This window comes from Brachycentrus maculatus, unplaced genomic scaffold, assembly GCF_059751285.1.
Source record: "Brachycentrus maculatus isolate JH-2025_06_01 unplaced genomic scaffold, ASM5975128v1 h1tg000105l, whole genome shotgun sequence".
In the NCBI taxonomy this organism is placed as follows: domain Eukaryota; kingdom Metazoa; phylum Arthropoda; class Insecta; order Trichoptera; family Brachycentridae; genus Brachycentrus; species Brachycentrus maculatus.
The window spans coordinates 2392545-2414689 of record NW_028280859.1 but is presented as its reverse complement, the minus strand read 5'-3'; the positions used below and the strand labels follow the sequence as shown (position 1 = coordinate 2414689).

Sequence of the window (22145 nt, the reverse complement as noted above, 5' to 3'; positions counted from 1 at the left end):
ACCATTGAACGGATTTCGAATGGGGTTTGAAAAGTTTAACAAAGTGATATTCTTTACAAATTATACACACTGATAATACTTTGGAGATATTTTAATTATAAAAAATTATACTTAATACAAAAATAAATAACAGATTAGAATAAGATAACTAACATAAATGAACGCTGATAAAATAATTAAACCAAACAATGTTTTTTTAAATTAAACTAGACAAAAATATACTTTAATTTTAATAGAATTATCATAGAAGCACATATTATCATAGACTTGACCCTGGCCTGATCTTAGGAATAAAAATCTCAATAAATCACGTCACATATATTTATATGATTATAGTTACTAATAGGGCGACATTAATTTAAATTTAATCTTTTCCTGATGTTTTTTCCAATGTGATTTTTACCCTAATGTCCGCCCTTGGAAGCGTATTTTGGAGTTGGTAGAAATCCTGATCTTGCACTTGGTGGCATTTTGCTAGACTGTGGAATGGGCATGAAGCCTATACTTGTACTGGGACCTAAAAATAATAGTTTTATAAATACATAAAAAATAAACAATTATGTAGGTAAATTAATTATACATACACGAAAACGCATGTGTGGGTAAAATAAACATTTTAAAATTCAACCAGTAACTTATATGACAAAAAGAAACACAAAGAAGCTCAAATGCACACAGCGATCCATGGAAAGATCTATGCTTGGTTTAAGTCTAAGAGATAAAATGAGAAATGAAAAAATTAGGAACAGAACCAGAATAGCTGATTTTGTGGATCGCATAGCAAGTCGCAACGTGCAGGACATGTTGCAAGACAAGACCCACAAGATGGACCCCAAAAATTTTAAGATGGAGACCGCGGTAGAGTAAAAGAGACCTCAAAAAAGATGGTCCGACAACATAGCTGCTGTGGGGGGTAAAAACTGGCTGCAAGCAGCAACAGACTGAAAAAATGGCAGGATACGGAAAAGACCTATATCCAGCAGTAGAGGGCTGAAAGCTAAAGAAGAGTTTATATGGTTTCTTACATACATTGCTTCTTTATAGTGAAGAAACCACAGCTAAAAATGTTTTATGAAGTGAAATTCACCTGTCATCATAGATAGTGAATTGAAAATCTATCCATTTCTACCCATATTGTCTGTTAAAAGAAAACTTACCGCCAAATGAAGCTCCAGATGTTGATGCTCCTCGTTTCCCTCTTCCGCCACGAGAACTATTTCCAAATTTCCCCCGAGTGGATTTAGCAGCACCGGCAGATTTTTTAGGACTATAACGACTACCACTTCTGCCACCTCTTTTGAACCTATTGAAACAAAAAACATATTTAAGGTTTAAGAGTTTCCCCTATGTGATAAATACAGTTCGGTTATACAATCTGTAAGTATCATAGCAATATGATTGATCATTTATATTTACAATTACAGTGGGACCCTGGAATCCGAACTAATTGGGGCTGTGGCCTGTTCAGATTTGGAAAAGTTTGGATCAGCCGAGAAATTTAGTACAGTGCCTGTGTGTGTTTCTTTTGTGTTTTTTCTTGTTCATTCAACCCTAATGTTAACACAATAAGGACAGGAAAGGTATTTTTACCCGTTCGGTCGATTGATGCTTTAGGACGGGAAGGGTATTTTTTACCTTCTGCGCCAGCCTCCTTTCTAAGTCAGAAATGAGGGAATTACATATTTAATGTGTTTATATGAATATTATGTACCAATCTCTGTGTTTAAGTCTTAACTATAAGTACATAATTATCAATTCCCATCGCCAGCGGTCCGCAGGTGTAAAAAACACCTGTTCTAAGTCTGTTAATGAAGTACTATATGATGTTTCTTTTAAGGTACCGTAGAACGGGGCTACTTGAACTTTGATGTGTTACTTGACCCCAGTACAAAAAAAATATTTGATCTGTATTTGGTCTACAATAATGAACATGATTCATTGTTTCCCTGACAGGTGACACTTACTGTCACGATATGTTCATTATTGTAGACCGAATACAGATTTAAATCTCTTTTTTGTACTGGGTTCAAGTAACACATCAAAGTTCAAGTACGGTATATGTACATTATTTGCAACTTTTTACATTTCAATTTAATACATATTACTGTATACTATATTAACTTTTCAATATTTAAATACTGAATAGTACTGTATACTATATTAACTTTTCAATATTTAAAAAAAAAAATTAGGTTATATTCATAATAATTTTATGAATAATAAATGCGTTTTACAGTCTTTGCGTGTTTTTTAAATGTTTTCCTAAAAATGTATTTTTTTCAAAATCTTTTCCGACATTCCACTGCACATACTTTAAAAATTAAGATCTATTCTGGTACTATTGTTCCACTTATCATGCAACATTAGGTACATATTACTGTACATGACATAATTTTAGAAGACTGGATAATAATTTAAATAAAAAGTTACATGTGAATTTCAGAGACATTAAACGTCTGGATAGTTCTCAAACCTTTTGGATCTCCCGCCAAAGTTCCTGGAGCCCCTCCGTTTAGTGGCAGTCCTGGTAGTCAAGTTCTCGGCTGTCTTGGCCTCTTGTTCCCAGTCTACATCCCAATTGTTGGGTGTTTGAGTCGCTTTCTTTTCCTCTTCGGCGGTTTTTTGGTCATCGATATCCATCAGTGTGCCTGAGATATTAATTAATGAGATAAAAAAACAATAAGATATTATTTTTTTCATTACCAAATTAATATAAAAAATCATAATACAATCGGTGCTTTATATTCTTATTGAAATTAGTAAATAAGAAGGGAGATAATTAAACTCTTGTCGTTTGAGGTACTATATAAGGAATTGCTAGAAAACACTATAATCATGATGACTTCATTGATAGTTGTGATCTATCAACTCTATACTCTACTTAGGTAATTTATTTTTATTTTCAGAACTGTTGAAAATAAATATGAGCAAATTCAGTATTATATAATAGATGAAAGCAAAAAAAAGAATGAGATAAAATAATCCTCTACAGTAAAAATGTAACATTGGAAGGGTATTTTTAGTGACCCTTCTTAAATTTGTGCGCAATAATAAACTCACAAAGTTTCTCCGCAGAGTACCGAAGAGTGACATCCAATAATTCGTTGCCAAACTTTTCAAAGTTGGCTTTGGTCACGTGAGGCAAGGCCATCATGGCTTCCGGGGATTCGGGTAGTTCCTTGGACATCGCTTTCAAGGCTTGTAAATTCATCACCGATGATATGGTGATACCCTTCTCATGTGCAATCATTCTGCAAAGAAACACATATACATATATGTTTAACTTTGGAAAAAATTTAACTCCAATTTGCTAGAAACTACTGATTTACAATTAATTATTATTAAACCATATCCGCTCCCTAGGTGGAGCATGTGGAGTCCACAAACTGTCTCCATGCTTTTCTGTCGGCTGCTAGCTCCCTTGCATCCTCAGTCCGACCCGCGTCCCGAAGTTCTGACGAGAACTGCTGACAAATTGTCAGCAATGGTCGTACTGGGCGGCGCGAACCTGATGCCTTGTAAAAGAGGCAAGCTTGATTAAGGTTCTCAGGAGGCATGCGGAGTACATGGCCAAGCCAACTGAATTGTCTTTTCTCGACGACAGTTGTGACCAAGATTTGCTGCGTCCTACGCCTTATCTCTTCATTCCTCATAAAGTCAAACCACCGCACACCTAAAATTTTCCGCAGACACCTATTCTCAAAGCTCAGTACACGGCTGCTCTGGGTCCTTGTAAGGTTTATGGATTTAGTGTTCATATGTTATTCTTTTTCTCTTCTTCTCTCGTTTGGGCTTTTCGCCCACATACTACTTAATATATTAGGACTCCTTAAAAAGGAACTGTTTCGCACATTTTAAAGAAGTACGCACTATTTTTTAATTGTTTTTTTTTTCATTTGAGGTAGAACAAAAGTTTCACATTAGCTTGTCAAAAAAAGCAATATTCATTAATACCTATTGGTAATACAATTATGATTTCATTGATTGATTTGGCAGTCATTATGTAGTAATATCTATCTATTTTCAATTTCAATTTTACTTAGTAAATATCACTAATTCTTAAATTTATTGTGACATAATTTTGGACACATTTCACATAATTTTCAAACACCGGTGTTTGTAAATGATGTGGAATAGATCAAAACATGTCGTTCACTCCTTTCAACAACGTCATATGTAAAAAAGTTGTGCACGTTTTCGGAATCCCCAGAAAATGTACTATATCCTATATATGTACTATAAGCGGAATATTTTTAACATAATATTTACCCGCTACAGGGCAGAAAATGTTGTTTTTGCATTTTGAAGAAAAGGTATTGTTTGATTGTTTTTTTAAATATACTAAATATTTTTCAAATGGAGAAAAATTCTTCAGGTTTTTTTTACCTAAAAAGATCTGTTGCACAGCAAAAAGTTTAAAAAGTGGCTTGATATTTATTTACAATACATTTTGTTATATTCTGAAACTTAAAAAACGATCTCTTGAAAAATCTAATTTTTTGAATTATGACATTGTTGAAAGGAGTGTGATGTGTGAAATTTAAATTAGAAAATAATAATTATGTTGAAATTATGCATTGTATTAAAAAGAAAGCATGTAACCTGCATGTATCCAGTAACGCTGTGTAACATTTCTCTTCTATGGCTACAAGTGCAGGATGGACAGTGGTATTTACAGGTTTTGTAGCTCCTCCGGGTTTCATTTGCAGAGATTTCTTCTCACACTTCATGGGGAATAGAACTTTCACTTGATCGCTCATCAACCTGTTCATAAAAATCTACTTTAATATCACAAAAAATTGGACGTTTCTTAAATAATGCAAATATTTAACTAAAATGTATATTGAAGCATGGAGTTGGCAGAAGGATGAAAATAGACTGAACACAGTCGAAATCCAACCTGTCAGAGGAATGTATAGCAAAATTCTGTATGATGGATGTTCGAATGGCGAAATATGGAAAGAATGCAACTCAGCCTCGCATCACATTTGCCAAACATACTTTCTTATTCATTTTCTCGTTATCCATTCGCTCCACATGTCCATACCACCTCGATGAACTTTTCTTAATCTTTTCAACTATCCTTAGTTCAAAAATAAATACTATTTGCGAAATTTAAAGTTGTCTCAACTTGATATTAAACATGTATCATTCTTCCCTTTTTTTATGAAAGAAGATGACCATTGCATATATATACAGGTGTCAAGAATTAATGCAATATCAATTAGTTCAATTTTTGATGCAAAAATTTTTTTTTGAGCGACAGTTGATCAAAAAGACTATTTCATTTATAGCTTCTGGAGATCTCTCTATTTCTTCCCATTTTAGGTACATCCCGATAGTACATGATGTAGTCCAATCCATGTAAAAATTTCGGCTCTACCGAAACTGTTTTCCCATATTTCTATGCAAGAAATGCACCTTCTGAATAGATAAATAGGCAGTACTCGCGCAAACCAGGACAAAATCTAAACAGGAAAAAAACTAAGACACCGGGACCCGTGTCTGAAACCGGGACGTGTGGTAAGCCTAGTCATAGGGTTTGTTATGGGGCATATTCCTTTATGTACCTGCTTTATAGAGCTGTAATAGTAGTAGTGTGGATTTGTTTCTGTGACGTCATTCGTTACCAACTTACAATGTTGAAAACGTTAAAAACTAAAACAACATTTTTACGAAGACGAATTTTGATTATATTTACGAATTATGATTACTAGGCGATTATATCGGCTGTTATGAACACAAAACTAGCCTTACACAATTCTTTATAGGTTGAGTATGTTAAATAAGATATTCCTCCCGAGTGATCCTTCTTTTCTGACTTTGAAATGAGGCCAGCGCAGAAGGTAAAAAATACCTTCACTGTCCTTAAGCATCAATCCACCGAACGGGTAGAAATACCTTCGTCCTTAGTCTTAGAAATAGTATTAAATAGATAACATATCTAAAGTAATGAATCAGAAATGGGTTAGCAAAAGAGTCATATTAAAGAGAATTCTCACTTGTGAACTTCGGGTCCCAATCTCAAGTAGGCGTTGGGTATGCAATTAGTCACTATGAGCTCTTCCATCAGGAACTGTTTGGCAATGAGTTGGTGCAGAAGCCTTTGGATGTCACCCCTGGGCCAACTCTTGCTGAGGCCGAAAGCAGGATGAAAGTCGTGATTATTATCCTTAATTTTCTTGATGGCGAGTCCGTTCAGTACGGACCCAATGTGCAGTAAAGTGAATCTATTGTATCCGCTGCACAAGTCACGCACGCACGAGATTATCCGCTTACAAGTGTCGGTCAGATCCACTACCTGCAAATATTACTTCAATCTTTATATCGTACGCTATTGAATGAGAAATGCCAGGATCGGGGAAATATGCGAGATCGAAGATGTCGTTAGGTGGGGAAGGCAACGAAGGAGACTATGGTATGCGCATGTGAGGAGAATGGAACCATTCAGACTCCCCCACATTGTACAGCACCCACGGTAGACAACTCCCGGGCAGACCATCAAAGAGATGGATCGATAGCTGGGAATCGACATCGCAGGAGGCTAATCCCTCTTAAAAACAGGCCACAAGGCCTACACCAAGAAGAAGAAGTGTTCTATTGCAAAACGGCACTCTTCTCCGATATAAACTAGATAATCAGAGTGATGGTTTCTATTCTGTATCTCTTTAAACTGATCTATGCTACAATACTTTGAGTTATCCAAATAATTGTTCTGTGTTCAACAAATCTGTTTTTCCACTTCTGTTCTGAACTCTAACGGTAAGGCTTCAGCCCATTTTCAAAACTTGCGAGTTTTTGAGCAAACACTGAGAGGAAGAAGATTTGAGACGATTCCCGAGATTTAGGCAAATACGCCAAAGGAGATGAAAGACATCGCGAAAGAAGCGTTCCAGGACTGTTTCCAAAAGCGAAAACACCATTGGGATAAGTGTGTGCGTTGGGGAGATAAATGCTTTGAAGGGGACTTTTAAAAAATGTGGTATTACACAAAGTAAACGATGAATGATAAGGAAAGTGTTATATATCGTAGTCGTACAGGAGAAAGTGACCAACTAACAAAACGTAAAATGTTCAGGAGGGCCATTTAACTCACTCTTGCTTGGCAAGAAAACAAATATCAATGCAGTTAGTCATTTTTACCAAGTCAATATATTATACTTCCAAGTTTAAAATCGCTTTGGGATTTTTTCAGGGCAATATTAAGCTAATAAGATATCAAATAGTCAATGATCACGTTTCTGTAAAAAATGCACTTGGTCACTTTCTCCTGTATGACTACGATATATTACTACATATGCCACAAAATTAACAATGCTTTTAATATACAAAATATACTTTGAAGGGAATCCAGACATGGAACCTCTAAATAAGGTACATTTTGTTTTATGACGCCAGTCTACGTATTAATTGAACAGGTTAAGTATAATTAACAATCAAGATAACATTGAACCATTTGATTCAGTACTCTATGCAACTCTGGGTGCAGATAAGGATTTATCCTCTTTTTATAATTTTTATATATTTTTATATCTTACAAAATAATAAAAGGAGGATAAATAAAAACATATTTAAGATCATTACCTTAAAGTCTGCTCCGCGCTTACAATTATCACAGGAGGTAGCAGGGACAGCCTGACATTGTTCTTTAGTGAAGATCTCCCCAAAGTATGTCAGTACCTGGGCTCTCCGGCATTCGTTTACATTTTCACAAAACTCCACCATTCTTGTCAGATTGTTGAAGTGAATTTTCTTGGCTTCTGGATTAGCACTCGGATCCACTAGTATTGCAAGAAAATTTATATATTTTTCATTAATTTATTCGGCAGTCAATTTGTGGTAATGTTTAAATCATTTACATAGTAGAAAATGACACAGAATGCATCGAAACATGTGTCACAAATGAGTTTTGAGAAAAAGTGGTATTTACCAAGTAAAACTTAACCACTCCGGGAGTACAATAATTGAAGTCCGACTTTCTCCGGGAAGTGGGTTCTTTTATATATAATTTTTTCACGAAATCTATACCTCTATAACTCACTATCTCTAGGTTTTATTTTATAACTAAATAACATACAAATATCCACAGATGTCATTGCTATACAATTGACATCATACCAACTGACAGACGGACTTCGACCTTCATTAACGTCGATACTCCTATGAGGAAAATTTGCACTGACGTTTATTTACGTCCATACTCTTCGAAAGGTTAAATTAAAAATGGATAAAAATTGTATAATTGATAATCAAGGCAATTTAACTGAAGACCTATTTTAAATATTTTTCCCATTCGTATAAAAAATAATAAACTGTCAAAATTCGTAGTAGCTTTTATATTAAATAAGCAATGTGTTGCTTTGAAATTAAAGAAACGACAATAAAGTTTATTCTTAATTAATATTTTATAAATTACGTACAATATGACAGTTCACCCAATATAATATATTTTTCTATCTAAACTCTTTTGTTTATTCAGTGCGACGCATGCGCGTCTGATGGTAGATTTGCGCGATCTGCTTTACCAACTGTCGCAATACTGAGAGTCGGTACTATATGTATGAAACGCGCGATGCGTGCGGCGCGAGGGCAGGTTGTTGAGGAAGTGGGGGAAGGGCCAACGCAGTGCGTGCGCCCCCCTCCCCCGCTCCCGCCCCGCGAACTCATGAATAACAAAAACGGTCCGGAATGAAGAAAAGAAAAATGCCAAACTGTATGATTCCGTGTACTGCACAAGCGCTTATATACGTTTGTACGGTGTGCCATATAGGACCGTAAAAAACCGAACTGCCGGACAGTAAGATTCCGTGTGTAGTGCACAAGCGCCCATACTGTAAGGGCGAAGACTGACCGGAGCATTTCGTCGTAACGTAACAAGTTACGATGCAAGCATTCAGGCAGTCAGTACATCGAGCCGCATAGTTTCGGATGCTCGCCGCGAGCGATGTTACGACGTTATGTTACGACGAAATGCTCCGGTCAGTCCCCACCTTTATACGACATTATGAAATATTACAAACTTACAGTCCAGAAGTTTTCTATAGCGTATTGTATCGCTGTAATTGTAAAATACAATACACGTAGCCAGTTCTCCATCTCTCCCTGCGCGTCCTGACTCCTGGTAATATCCCTCCAAAGACTTGGGGATGCTGTGGTGGATCACAAATCTGACGTCCGGTTTATCGATGCCCATTCCGAATGCTATGGTAGCACAAACCTAAAGAGGAAAGATATAAAATGCTTACAAGATTTACAACATTTTGAGTGTGTTCAAATACTTGTTCACAAAATCTGGATTGTCTCCAATTACAGAGTTATTTTCATATTATTTTTTGACATCTCATCAAAGATGAAGAAGAATATGGAAGTCTGGGAATTTGAGTAGTGTGGTTGTCAATATTAGGTAGAATTGGTGAATGTTACATGTGTGTAAAGTGATATGCTTAAAAGATGCTCAGGCTTATATTTAACGGCTAAACAAAAATTGCCTTGCCTTCGTGTAAGCTGCGATCAAGATAACACTGCATTAATACGATGCAGTGCCCTATGCACCATTGGGTGCGAATAAGGGTTAAAAACAGAAGAAACAAAAATATAAGAAAAAAAAGTCTCTTTGGTAAATATTTTCACATACAGTATCTTCCATTTTTGTTGACAACAATATTGAAAACAATTTTCCCTTCTTTTTTCCCAATGGTGCACAGGGCATTGCATCGTATCAAAGCGGTGTTCTTTTGATAGTTAATTACACAAACGCAAGGTGATCATCAGCCATGCGTTCCAGGTAACAAACGGTCCAGGGTAATATTAAATTAGAGTTAGTTACTCTAATTTAATACTGCAAAAATTTAAATACTTATATTTATATATTTTTTAATGGGTAGAATTGGTGAATGTTACACGTGTGTAAAGTGATCACTGAAACCAGCCTACGACGGTCGTCAGCCCCGTAAATGCCCAGACTTCCATTTTCTTCTTCATCTTTGATCAGATATTATAAAATAATAATAATAAAACCCTTACCGCACCCCAATGGTGCATAGGGCACTGCTTCATATAAATGCAGTGTTATCTCGATCGATTACACATGAAGGAAAGGTGTCAGCCCTCCACTTCAGGTACCAGTCCAGTGTAATTATTGAATAAATATTAGAGTGAAAAAATCACTTATATTCATTGAACCCCCCTGGGAATCGAACCCGGAACCTCCAGAACGGTAGGCGAGCATGCTGACCATTACACTACGGAGGCGGACAGATTATAAAATAATATGAAAAATAACTCCTATAATTAAATAATAACGATAAGTTGTACATAACTTAAAAGTATGATGATAATTTAAAATATTACCACACTGAATTTTCCATTCAGCCACTTGGTCTGAACTTTTTCCCTAAGTTTATCACTGAGGCCCGCGTGATAGCTCTCCGCAGTTACTCCATTATTACTCAAAAAGTAGGCAAACTTATCACATTCAGTTCGAGACAGGCAGTAGACTATACCGGACAAGCTGTAAAATATAAAAATAATAAAACCCTTATCTGCACCCCAGTGGTGCATACGGCACTGCATTATATAAACACAGTGTTATTTTGATCGTTAACACACGAAGGAAAGGTGATCAGCCCTCCGCTTCAGGTACTAGTCCAGGGTAATATTGAATAAATATTAGTGTGAAAAAATCACTAATATTTATTTGACCCCCCCTGGGAATCGAACCCGGGACCTCCAGAACGGTAGCCGAGCGTGCTGACCATTACACTACGGAGGCGTAAAATATAATAGAATGGTAAAATTCCTTCCCGCTGAATGTCCACCATCTCCTATCGCTAAACTCTCTGAAAAACAATAATGCAAGCATAAAGCACTCGAAAAATATAACAAGAACATTTGAGTAAGTATTAGTAATCATTTAAAAAGTGTTAATTTAGAGAATAAAAAAATACCAGTTGTTTGTGGCATGTATCACCCAACTTTGGTTACTTTGCCAAAAAAAAAACATACTATCAGCAAATTCTATATTATAAATTATAATTAAAAATTAAATTAAATTATAATAGTGAAATAAGGAAGGAATGCAAAGCTGAGATAAGCATTATCGATAAAATTAAGAAAGGTGTGTTGAGATGGTTTGGACATGTGGAACGAATGAGTGAGGAAAGAACGGTAAAACAAATTTATGAGGCGAATGTTAGTGGGAAAAGAAGCAGAGGAAGATCGAGAAAAACATGGCACGATCAGGTATGCCAAATACTTGAAAGTGGTCAGGTTAGGAGTCGTAACAATCGGCGGGTATGTATGAGGAGATGCATGAACGTGGAAGAGGCGAAGAATGTTTGCAAGGACAGAGTGGTGTGGCGCTCTATTCTCTCTGCCTACCCCTGCGGGGAAGCGGCGTGATGGTTAGTTAGTTAAATTATAATTAGTTGACACGTTATTTTTTTTTAATTTATTTATTTTATATATTTTTTTCTTCTTTTTTTTAAATACTTAATTACAGAAATTACGTAAATGCCCAGACTTCCATATTCTTCTTCATCTTTGATGAGATGTCAAAAAATAATATGAAAATTAGTCCTGTAATTGGAGATAATCCAGATTTTGTGAACAAGTATTTGGACACACTCAAAATGTTGTAGTTAACACGTTGATTGCCGACCTGAAAAGCTGGATTTCATGAAATAACAAAACAATTTTTTTTGTTTAATTGTGTTTATAACTGTGCTTTAACTTTGTAAAGTGTATCTCGAGTTTTAATATTATCTAAGTAGGTTTAACATAATGTAAATGTTTATCGCGTGGTAACGCGTGATCAGCCATCGGCTGACGGGCCGGATCACGCGTATTAAATGATGCGGAATGCATCGACACATGTGCCACAATGGATTTTAAGAAATAGTGGTATTTAACAAGTAAAACTTAATATTATTTTTTGACATCTCATCAAAGATGAAGAAGAATATGGAAGTCTGGGCATTTACGGGGCTTACGACCGTCATAGGCTGGTTTAAGTGATCACTTTACACACGTGTAACATTCACCAATTCTACCCATTATTGACAACCACACTACTCAAATTCTTGGAAGTTCTATATATATGAACCAATTTAGAAACCTTGTTCATGAATCACTAGAACTTCACTAGAGACATCTATTGGTGAGATGTAAAGAAGCTTTTTACTAAGCAGAAACTCTTATATTAGTATGTGAGATCCGAATCCTGGATTATAATCACACACATGAGAAACGCCAGAAAATACCATTTTCATTTTATTATTAAGCTTATAATTTGACCAGATAATTAATTATTGTTGTAAGTAAAACTTAAATTAAAAATAGTTTTAATAGTCTCAATATTATTAATATTTAAAACATTTACTTCGTTGGTGAGTGGTTATATACATACTAATATTACTAACGTTTTTGTAAAAAAAAAAATATGTAAAAATAGTTAGATATTTCCACAAAGTGACTGCCGAATCAATTAATGAAATAATTTATGTTATTAAAGCTTAAATATATGGAAAATATTTCTTGAATTTATTTTGCAGTTGCGGGGATCGAACCCGCAATGCCAGTTTCGCAGTCGAGCGTCTACCCACAGCGCCTGTCAATTCAATAATGATTTAAAAAGATTTACGTCATAAACACATTATACCCTAAAAGTTTGTCAAAATTTTAAAAAGAAAAATTAAAACCTACTTTCGAAAATCGGACACTATCAAATCTCTAATATCTTGAAATGCAGATCCGGGTTTCTTCTCCTCTACGCTGTACTTGAGGTTGGGTCTGTTGAAACTGCTGATGAACCACTTGCAGCGGTCGGCAGGAATCTGCAGTTGGTACAGGATGTCTACACGCACCCGCGGGTTGGCCGTTGCGGTTAGGGCAATTATAGGCACGCGAGGGAATCGACTTCTCAGTACTCGCAATCGCTTATAGTCCGGTCTGAAAATTACAAAAAAAAACTAATCACACATCATTATTTGGAGAAATAAAATAAAAAATAGAACTTCCAAGAATTTGAGTAGTGTGGTTGTCAATATTGGGTAGAATTGGTAAATGTTACACGTGTGTAAAGTGATCACATAAACCAGCCTATGACGATCGTCAGCCCCGTAAATGCCCAGACTTCCATATTCTTCTTCATCTTTGATGAGATGTCAAAAAATAATTTGATAATGACGATACATACCTAAAATCATGGCCCCATTGAGATACACAGTGAGCTTCGTCAATCACAAATCTCGCTAATTTATCTCTGGCATACAACGAGTCTAGCGTACTTTGAAGCTTGGTCGAACATGAGATTTTTTCCGGAGTTAAGTAAAGTAGTTTCAGTTTCGGCTCTCTCAATGATAAATCATGATATATAGTATCTGACGCTTGAGATGCGGGTATCTAGAATGAAAAATATGTATATGAAGTAAACACAAAATGTTTTATTATAAATATTAATTTATTTTATATATTTTAAATAGGCTTTTTATACTATATAGAAACCTAACTACATACAGTCGGTATCAAAGCATTCATTTAAATATTTTATTAATCGATTATTTAAATAATTTACACTATTTAAACTAGTCTACCGTTGTGGTGGCTGGATGATCATCTCAATGCAGTTTTCGAGACTATATTCAAGTAGCCATTTTTTTTTTACAAATAATTTAAATTTCACAACTTTTGTAGCAAATCGTAGGTTATTATATATTCTGTGGGCAGAGAATACATAACTCTTCTGACCAATTGTTGTTTTTATTTAGGTGCGAAATATGGCTGTTTCTTTATAAAGTTGATTGAATTATAATATTTCTTCCCACCATTTTTACGAGTTGGAACAAGAAGTGGTTTAGCGTACAGTTGCCTGACGTTCAGAAAACCTACTCGTTAAAACACCTCAGCTGCAGTCATCCTATACCTGAGGTATTTGAACATATCTTTCAAGCTAAACTGGTCTTTAATTCTAGCAAACATTTGTTATCAGAATATTTAATTGAGAATGAGGTATTTTAGCCTCTTTACAAATAACACTCAAAATGTTGTTTTTTTAAACCATCGTTAACTTTGCGATATGGTAATATAACACTCTTCTTATCATTCATCGTTCACATCGTATAATACCACTTAAAAACTACTTCACGGCTATCAGTTTCGGAATAACCGTTCCATCTTTCTATGAATAAATCTATCTTTCTTTATAAAGACTATCAAGTCTACAGTTGCCTGGTGGTGGAATGGTTATTCCGAAACATAGTCGTAGGTAAGTAGGGTTTTAAAGTGTTATTACACAAAGTGAACGATGAATGATAAAGAGAGTACAGTGGAACCTCTCATAACGACTTCTTACTCGTCTTACTTGTTAAGCGAAACACAGACTAATGCACTGGCTCGGAAGTTCCAGCCACAAGTGAATGTCGTGAAAAAAAGACTTGCTCTTTCTCTGTAACTCATTATGCAAAATATCGCTTGTTAAGGGAGCAACTTTTTATTTTTTTTGCTCGTAGTATGAATTACTTATTATGAGAGGTTCCACCGTATTACGTTACCATACCACAAAGTTAACAGTGCTTTTAAAATAAAAAAATCTTCAAATTTCAAAACAATGTAATTAAAAAATTACTAATCAAACAAAATTTGAATACAAGGATTAACATAATAACTAATAATGATGAAGAACTTTAAAAATAGCAAATAAACTTACATCAAGTGAAAGAAGCTTGTTAACTTGATCTTGAATCAAACTTTTTAACGGAGATATAACTATTGTAACTCCAGGAGTAAGAATCGCCGGCAGCTGATAACAAAGAGATTTTCCTGAGGAAAAAACATAAATAAGAAATATGTAACCATATGTTGATATGTATGTCCATGGAAGCTAAACTGGCAGTTCACAACGGAGTACTGGTAACGACACTGATGTATGGAAGCGAAAAATGGAATTGGCAAAGGTAGGGTGATAGCAGAGTGAATGCCGTTGAAATGTGTTCCCTCAGTCGAATGTGTGGTAAATCATCATATGACAGAATCAAAAATAAAGATATTAGAAAAGAATGTAAGGCTGAACTTGGAATAATTTAAAAGTTTTTCAAGGTGGTATAGACCAAGTGGAGCGAATGGATAAAGTGAGAATGAATTTGCCAAATCGCTCACTCCTCTCAAGCACGTCATAAATCAAAAATCGTCAATTTTCAGTTGTGCATGTTTTCGGAATGCCTAGAAAATGTACTATATCCCAGTAAAAGAGGAATATTTTAAACTTAATATTTACCCGCTACAGGGCAGAAAGTGTTGTTTTTGCATTTTGAAGAAAAGGTATTGTTTTCAAATGGATTTTGAAAAAAAAAATTTTCAAATGGAGAAAAAACTTTCAGGTTTTACCTAAAAAGATCTGTTGCACAGTAAAAAGTTCAACAAGTGGCTAGATACTTACTTTTAATACACTGTGTTATATTTTTAAACATTAAAAACGATCTCCTGAAAAATCAAGTTTTTTGATTTATGACGTTCTGAAAGGAGTAAGCGAAATGTGAACAAGAGAACAGAACGAGGACGGCTAAAAAAGACTAGGCACGACCAGATCGGAACCTAAAATCTTTTGGTGTCAAGAGTCTACGTAATCGGAGGGCATGTATTACTCAGTATACTAATCACAAGTAACTGCAAACCCAATTCGGATCTGTACAATGTTTTTCGTCATCTCCCGCGCTCTACCAAAAGTAAGCAAATAGAAGGCTTATAAGCGTCTCCCTCTCTCTATTAATGGTATGTAAAAGCCGCTATTAAGCGTTTCCCGCAAACAATTTGTTAAAATAAAGTAAAATAATTATACCTCCTCCAGTTGGCATCAGGACAAAGCAGTCATACATGGACAGAGTAGCATTTATGACTTGCAATTGGTTCGGTCGGAAAGAGGAGAGACCAAATTTCTCCGAAAACTGTTCCATCATCACTGAAGAGTGTAAATAATTATATCCATCAAATTCACCTGAAAACATATTTTATTGTGTTACTTTTTGTTTTGGCATTCACCTTGTAGTAAGACATGATTAAATGATAAATAAAATATTTTTTTTTATCCATTTGAGTATTATATTGTTACAACTAGTTTCGAAAGCTACAGATGCTTCCATTTACGGCTATAAATATAAACTTTTGATTTTTGTTTTGTCGAAATACTTGTTCACAAATTTGGATTATCTCCAATTATAAGAGTTATTTTTCCTATTATTTTATTACATCTCAACAAAGATGAAGAAGAATATGAAAGTCTGGGCATTTACAGGGCTTACGACCGTCATAGGCTGGTTTGAGTGATCGCTTTACACATGTGTAACATTCACCAATTCTACCAATGATTGACAACCACACTACTCAAATTCTTGAAAATTCTGTATATGTATATGATCCAATTTCGAAACATTGTTCTTGAATCACTAGAATTTCAATAGAGACATCTATTGGTGAGATGAAAAGGAGCTTTTTATTGAGCAGAACTATTTTTTACTTTTTATATGACATGTATATTTTATTTCATACAAATTTTTCTACACCCCTTTGTGCGAGTTCAAATATAAATACAATCTTACCGGTGACTCCGTGATTTTGAACATTGCTGGGGAAATTTCCAATGCCGGCATATTTACTCGGAACACTCGATTTATTTTGAGTTACTCCTGCGGGGTTTTGTCCTGCGGGGTTTGTATCAAATTTTGTATCTTCGTCATTTTGCATTCCAAAATCGTCTTCAAAGTCTTCTATTCTATATTCCGGCCAACCTTCCTCATCGACTAAAGGCAAAGACATTGGCGGAGACTTGTTCAAATTTTGGCTACTTTCATTACCATTCGTATGACCATAAGATACATCATCAGCTAAGTCTGTTTGCGAGGGGATATTGCTTGTGTCGTCATCTGTATTTATATCATGACTGTGAATTTCGAGAAAGCTCCCGAATTTTAGTAACGTCATTTCAGAATCGGGTTTTAGCGGAGTTATTATGGCACAAGGTTTCAGTGTACTCATCACCGGATCTTGGTTGAGAGGTTGAAAAGGTACCGAACTGTTGTTTAGGCTGTTCGGTTTAGAAACAGGAGTCTCGGGTTCCGGTAAAGGTTTCAGATTCATAGTCGCTGTTTTGATTCTGTCCAAAGTACTGGACGGAACACGACCGATGGGGGAATCAATAGTTATCGAGGAAGAATCGAGACTGCTTATTTTAGATGGTCTTTTGAAGACAAATTTTCCTTTTGGTCTTGTTGGGCACGTTTCATCTTTATTTAAATCTTTATCGTTATGATGATTTTGGACGGTGTTTCTTTCTCTACTAAGAGATGGACTACACGATCTATCATTATTCAAATATTTTGAGCATGTCCCGTGAATTTCTTCTGATAATTTCGATGCTGATGTACGCGATAAAGTATCGAGGGTTGACACGGATGATTGTGTACTTTTAGATTTATCAAATTGATATTCCGTCTTCTTTGAATTTGACGGAGACTTGAAGTTGAATAGCCTTTTTGGTGGAGTACTCGGGATAAAGTCCTCATCGCTATCCATCGGCTGATTGGCTTTGTCAATTTCCATAGAATCTTCAAATTCTAACTTAATCGCAGGGCTATTTTTGGCAGAGTTAACTCTTTCCGTATTGTTAGATGTATTGAAATTGGCGATCGCTTTGGTATTTGAAGTGATTAAAGCAGACAACCAATGTCTCAGACTTTTCAATTTGATATAAGTGGCACTTTCAAAACCGGGAAATTTTTCTAATATCGACAAAGGTATATTATCAAACGCGGCGACTGTTGTCTGTAAAATCTCTTGGTACGATGTTTTACAAAAATTCAGTGATTTTTCTAATTCGGCTACAGATTCCTGAAAAGAAAAACATATTATATTATAACCAACACTTACATATAATTTAAAAAATAAAAATAATGTAGTAAATAAAAACTGGATATGTACATACTTTATTTGATGTTTTGATCATGTTATTTTCTTTTATTCCTTCTATCCACCCATTTAAAGAGCTATCAATTTTCAAAGATTTTATTTTGATTTTACGTTTTGGGGTATTTGGAGATTCATTTTTATCCCCCTTTTCATCAACCTTTTCTTCTTTAATTTTTGGTGTCTTTTTATTGCTATTATTTAATGAATCGTCGCTATTAATGCTAATTACAGATGAATCGCTTTTATCCAAAAAACTATTATCTATTCTTGATATATTTGTATTATTCGATAATTGGCTTGTTGAAGAATCATTTCTGATATCATCATCCACCTAAAAAAAAAGACTTGTAAAGTACAAGAGTGCAAAATGAATTAAATATTATTTTATTTTATACCAGCATAAATAAACATACTTTTTTTTTCATAAAAATATCATTACGAACTTTAACATATTTCGTTTTAGATTCACTATCGACTGTTAAATTAGAAGATTGTTTCTTATAGTTAGAATAATGGTCGAGATTATTACACTCTGCGAACTCATCTTCATAATTCAGATCAATTTCTTCATTAAATACTTTAACCTAGAAAAAGAAAACAGGAAAATTGTGAAACAATAATGGTTAAAAAAACCAGCATAAAACACGAAACAAAATCAATCCTGAATAAAAATAAATGAAAGTTTATTATTCGAATAAACTTTATATATATATGTTAAAATGATAATTTTAATATTGTTAGAGCGTTTGTGCACTACACGGAATTTTACCATCCGGCACTTCAGTTAGCGTGATAAAACGATGATTGGCTTGGATTGGCTTGTGCTTTTGTCCATCTTTCTTTGGATCGGTGCTCTTGATCGGTGCGTGAACTTGTTGCACCTAAATTCGATCACGCTAAACTGTTATAGTCGCTTTTATTTTTCAAAACCGGACTGTTGGATGGTAAAATTCCGTGTAGAGCACAAGCGCTCTTAATCAACACATAAATAATGAAATTTTCTCCGAAATGCATTTCCATTTTTTTTTATTATTCAAAATGGCTAACTACGGCTGGCAAAACAACCAACTAGCACTGTGGTTTGATCCCAACTGACTGCGCCATCTGGTAACTATTGGAAGCAACAGAACCTGGCAAGGAATTTAAAATATACGAGTACAGAAAACAAGTGAACAAACCTTTGATAAAAGTGGGGGAGCATTTGATGAAAGTGGTTTTTCATTTTTCTTACTGTTCCATCCTTTTAAAATTGATTTATTTCCTATAAACAGTTTAATCATAAACATAAAAATGACAAATGAAATGAAATTTTAATAACAGAAATGTCAACTGGAAAAGTAAAATCACACTATTATTATGTATCCCATTCATCATAAAACAATCATAAAACAAATAAATAAATAAATAAATGAAATAAATTAAAATACAGATGTACCCTGGACTGGTACCTGAAGTTGAGGGCTAATCACCTTTCCTTCATGTGTTAATGATCAAGATAGCACTGTGTTTATAAGATACAGTGCCCTATGCACCATTGGGTGAGGATGACGGTTTGAAGAAGATGAAGATAGATAGGATAAGTCCCAAAAGTGGTTATCGTTTTTAATTTTTTTATTTAATTAAAAATGTGAATTGTGAAAATATTTTTATTCCAAGATAGAATATGTGGATGTTACGTGTAGAGCACAATGAATGGCCGCCTAGATTGTGACAAGAAACATTCACATCTTTAGTAAAATTTTCAATAAATTTGAAAAATTAAATTTTTTTTTTTTTTTCATAAGTTAAATTTTTATCTTCAGCTCCACAATTAGATTATTTGACATGTACTCTTTCATTCAAAAACACAAAAGAAAAAGTCAAATGATGTAATCACAATGTCTTGGTGGCCAATTTACTTATCACCGGTGCCAGTTAAGTTAAGACATGCTCCATGATATAACCTCAAAGCTTGATGATGACAACTGTATATCAGGGTTCAAAATGTGAGCAAGTTTTGAGACGCCCATTATAAATGATCAAATTTGTCAATAAATATAAAATGATAGTAGGCAAATATGTTGTAATAGCATGTAACAGACATTTAAGAGGTGATTTTGCTGATTATATCGTACACATATTCTTATGGACGAAAAAGGTGCTCGACTGGAGGCCTAGAACAGGACGCAGAAGCGTGGGTAGGCCCCAGACAAGATGGTCCGATGACATTAGGAAAGTGGCGGGCCTGCACTGGAAGAGTCGCGTCCAACAGACAACCGTGGAAGTCCAAGAGGGAGGCCTTTGTTCAATACTGGACACAAGAAGAAGGCTGAAGTAAGTATATTCTTAATTCTCTGATATTTATATTAAAATAAGGGTTGATGTTCTTCTTCTTATCCTCATCCACACCTAATGGTGCATAGGGCACTGCATCAATGCAATGTAAAGTTCATTTTATTTTTCTACATCTCAATATAGATGAAGAAGAATATGGAAGTCTGGGCATTTACGGGGTTTAGTAAATACCCAGACTTCCATATTCTCTTTCATCTATGTTGAGATAATCCAGATTCGTGTACAAGTATTTGGACACACTCAAAATGTTGTCAATGTAAAATTGATCGTTAATTGTATGAAGGCAAGGTAATCAGTCTTATGCCTCAGGTAAATATTAAATAAATACTAGATTGAAAAAATAGTTATTCAGAGCCCCCTGGGAATTGTACCCGGGATATCCAGCATGTAGCCTAATGCAGTAACCATTACACTATGGTGGAAGACAAGAGGATTAAGGATTCACATGCTTAAACTAAAGTAAGGAAAATATTTACCATTTTCTAAGAATGCATTAAGATCTATTTTCCATAATTCCTTTTTCTTTTCTTCATTGTTGCTGGTGGATGGCGATGAAGATGAACTATAAATAAAAACGCTTTGAAAACTACTTACGCAAAGGTGTTAAATATAATCAAATAATAAATATAATTCATTTTAATCCCTACACATGAATAACATCACTACACATAAATAAATTAAAGACAAATCGTGCAAATCATAAAAATAAATACATATAAGAAAGTAACCTTTTTCAACTTACCTTTCCTTTTCAGATTTGATAAAAGAAAACATAGAAGATTGTTTTTTGGGTAAACTTAGTGATTTTCGGGAGGCCATTTTCTAATTTTAATTTAACTTATTTACAAAATATTATCATCATTGGATTTAGCTTTGAAATACTAAATCTGAAAAAGGTGTTACGATTTTTTTGTAATTAGGGAAATGAGGTTTAAAATAAAGGAAAAAAGTTTAACAGTAAAAGAACAAAAATATTCACGAGATAATCCAAGGTGCAATAATAAGATTGATGGACGCTAAAACTTAGAACAGAATATCAAAACAAGCAGCGTGAAGGAGCACAGGAAAATTTTAAAAAACATCGTAAAAAAAAATTGACATGTTAATAGCATAGACAAAATAGAAAACACGAAAGTGCTTCCTAGATAAAAAAGTTGAGTGATGGTGATAAGGTACCTACAAGATAAATATTTTTTTAGCATTTTATAAAATATGTGATAATGACACTCAAACAATAATATAATTAAAATTTCGATCCATTTTTCCGATAATTTTAAATCATATTACTTTAATTAAATCTTTATAACTTTAATTTACTGTTACTGTACAAGTATATACACGAGTATATATACACGGGTATATATACAGGTATAATATACACGGGTAAATACACGGATAATTAACTGTAACGGTATATACACGGGTCTATCATATAATGAAATGACTCGACTGCAATAAGTGTTAAACGCAGCAGCGAGACTGATTTTTGGAATTTCTAAATTCAGTCACATCACCCCATTACTTCACAAACTGCACTGGTTACGCTTTCCCAAAAGGGTTGAGTATAAACTCTGCCTACTCATAAATCAATACATAATATGGCTCCAGAGTATCTAGAAGAGCTGTGTATTCTAAATGAATTGGTTGATGGACGTCTCACGCTTCGATCGGCTACAACAACTGCAATGGCGAATGCAAATTTGGCGAGCGTGCCTTTGCTGTTGGGGGGCCGATGGCGTGGAATGATCTTTGTTAGAAATAGTGAGAGTGAGATGATTTTTCGAAAAAAACTAAAAACACATTTGTTTGGTAAATCATTTCTCCCCAATTCATTCACAGTGAAGCGCCCTTGAGGT

The 22145-nt window shown here is 34.6% G+C and overlaps 1 protein-coding gene across 1 annotated transcript; it reads right to left on the bottom strand.

Annotated features, from left to right (window-relative positions):
- Nucleotides 1-73: 73 nt before the first annotated feature.
- On the bottom strand, nt 74-21417 carry LOC148310138 (recQ-like DNA helicase Blm). Its single transcript, XM_088258948.1, has 20 exons — nt 21269-21417; nt 21032-21176; nt 20766-20851; nt 19134-19216; nt 18369-18539; nt 17972-18286; nt 16590-17877; nt 15833-15988; nt 14705-14817; nt 13196-13401; nt 12703-12948; nt 10351-10510; nt 9025-9217; nt 7585-7781; nt 6003-6301; nt 4603-4764; nt 3061-3251; nt 2474-2648; nt 1158-1303; nt 74-517 (listed from the first exon to the last, which is right to left on the bottom strand). The coding sequence occupies exons 2-20, from the start codon at nt 21106-21108 to the stop codon at nt 405-407; spliced, it is 4377 nt and encodes a 1458-aa protein (XP_088115074.1). The 5' UTR covers nt 21109-21176; nt 21269-21417; the 3' UTR covers nt 74-404.
- Between the last annotated feature and the right edge of the window lie 728 nt (nt 21418-22145).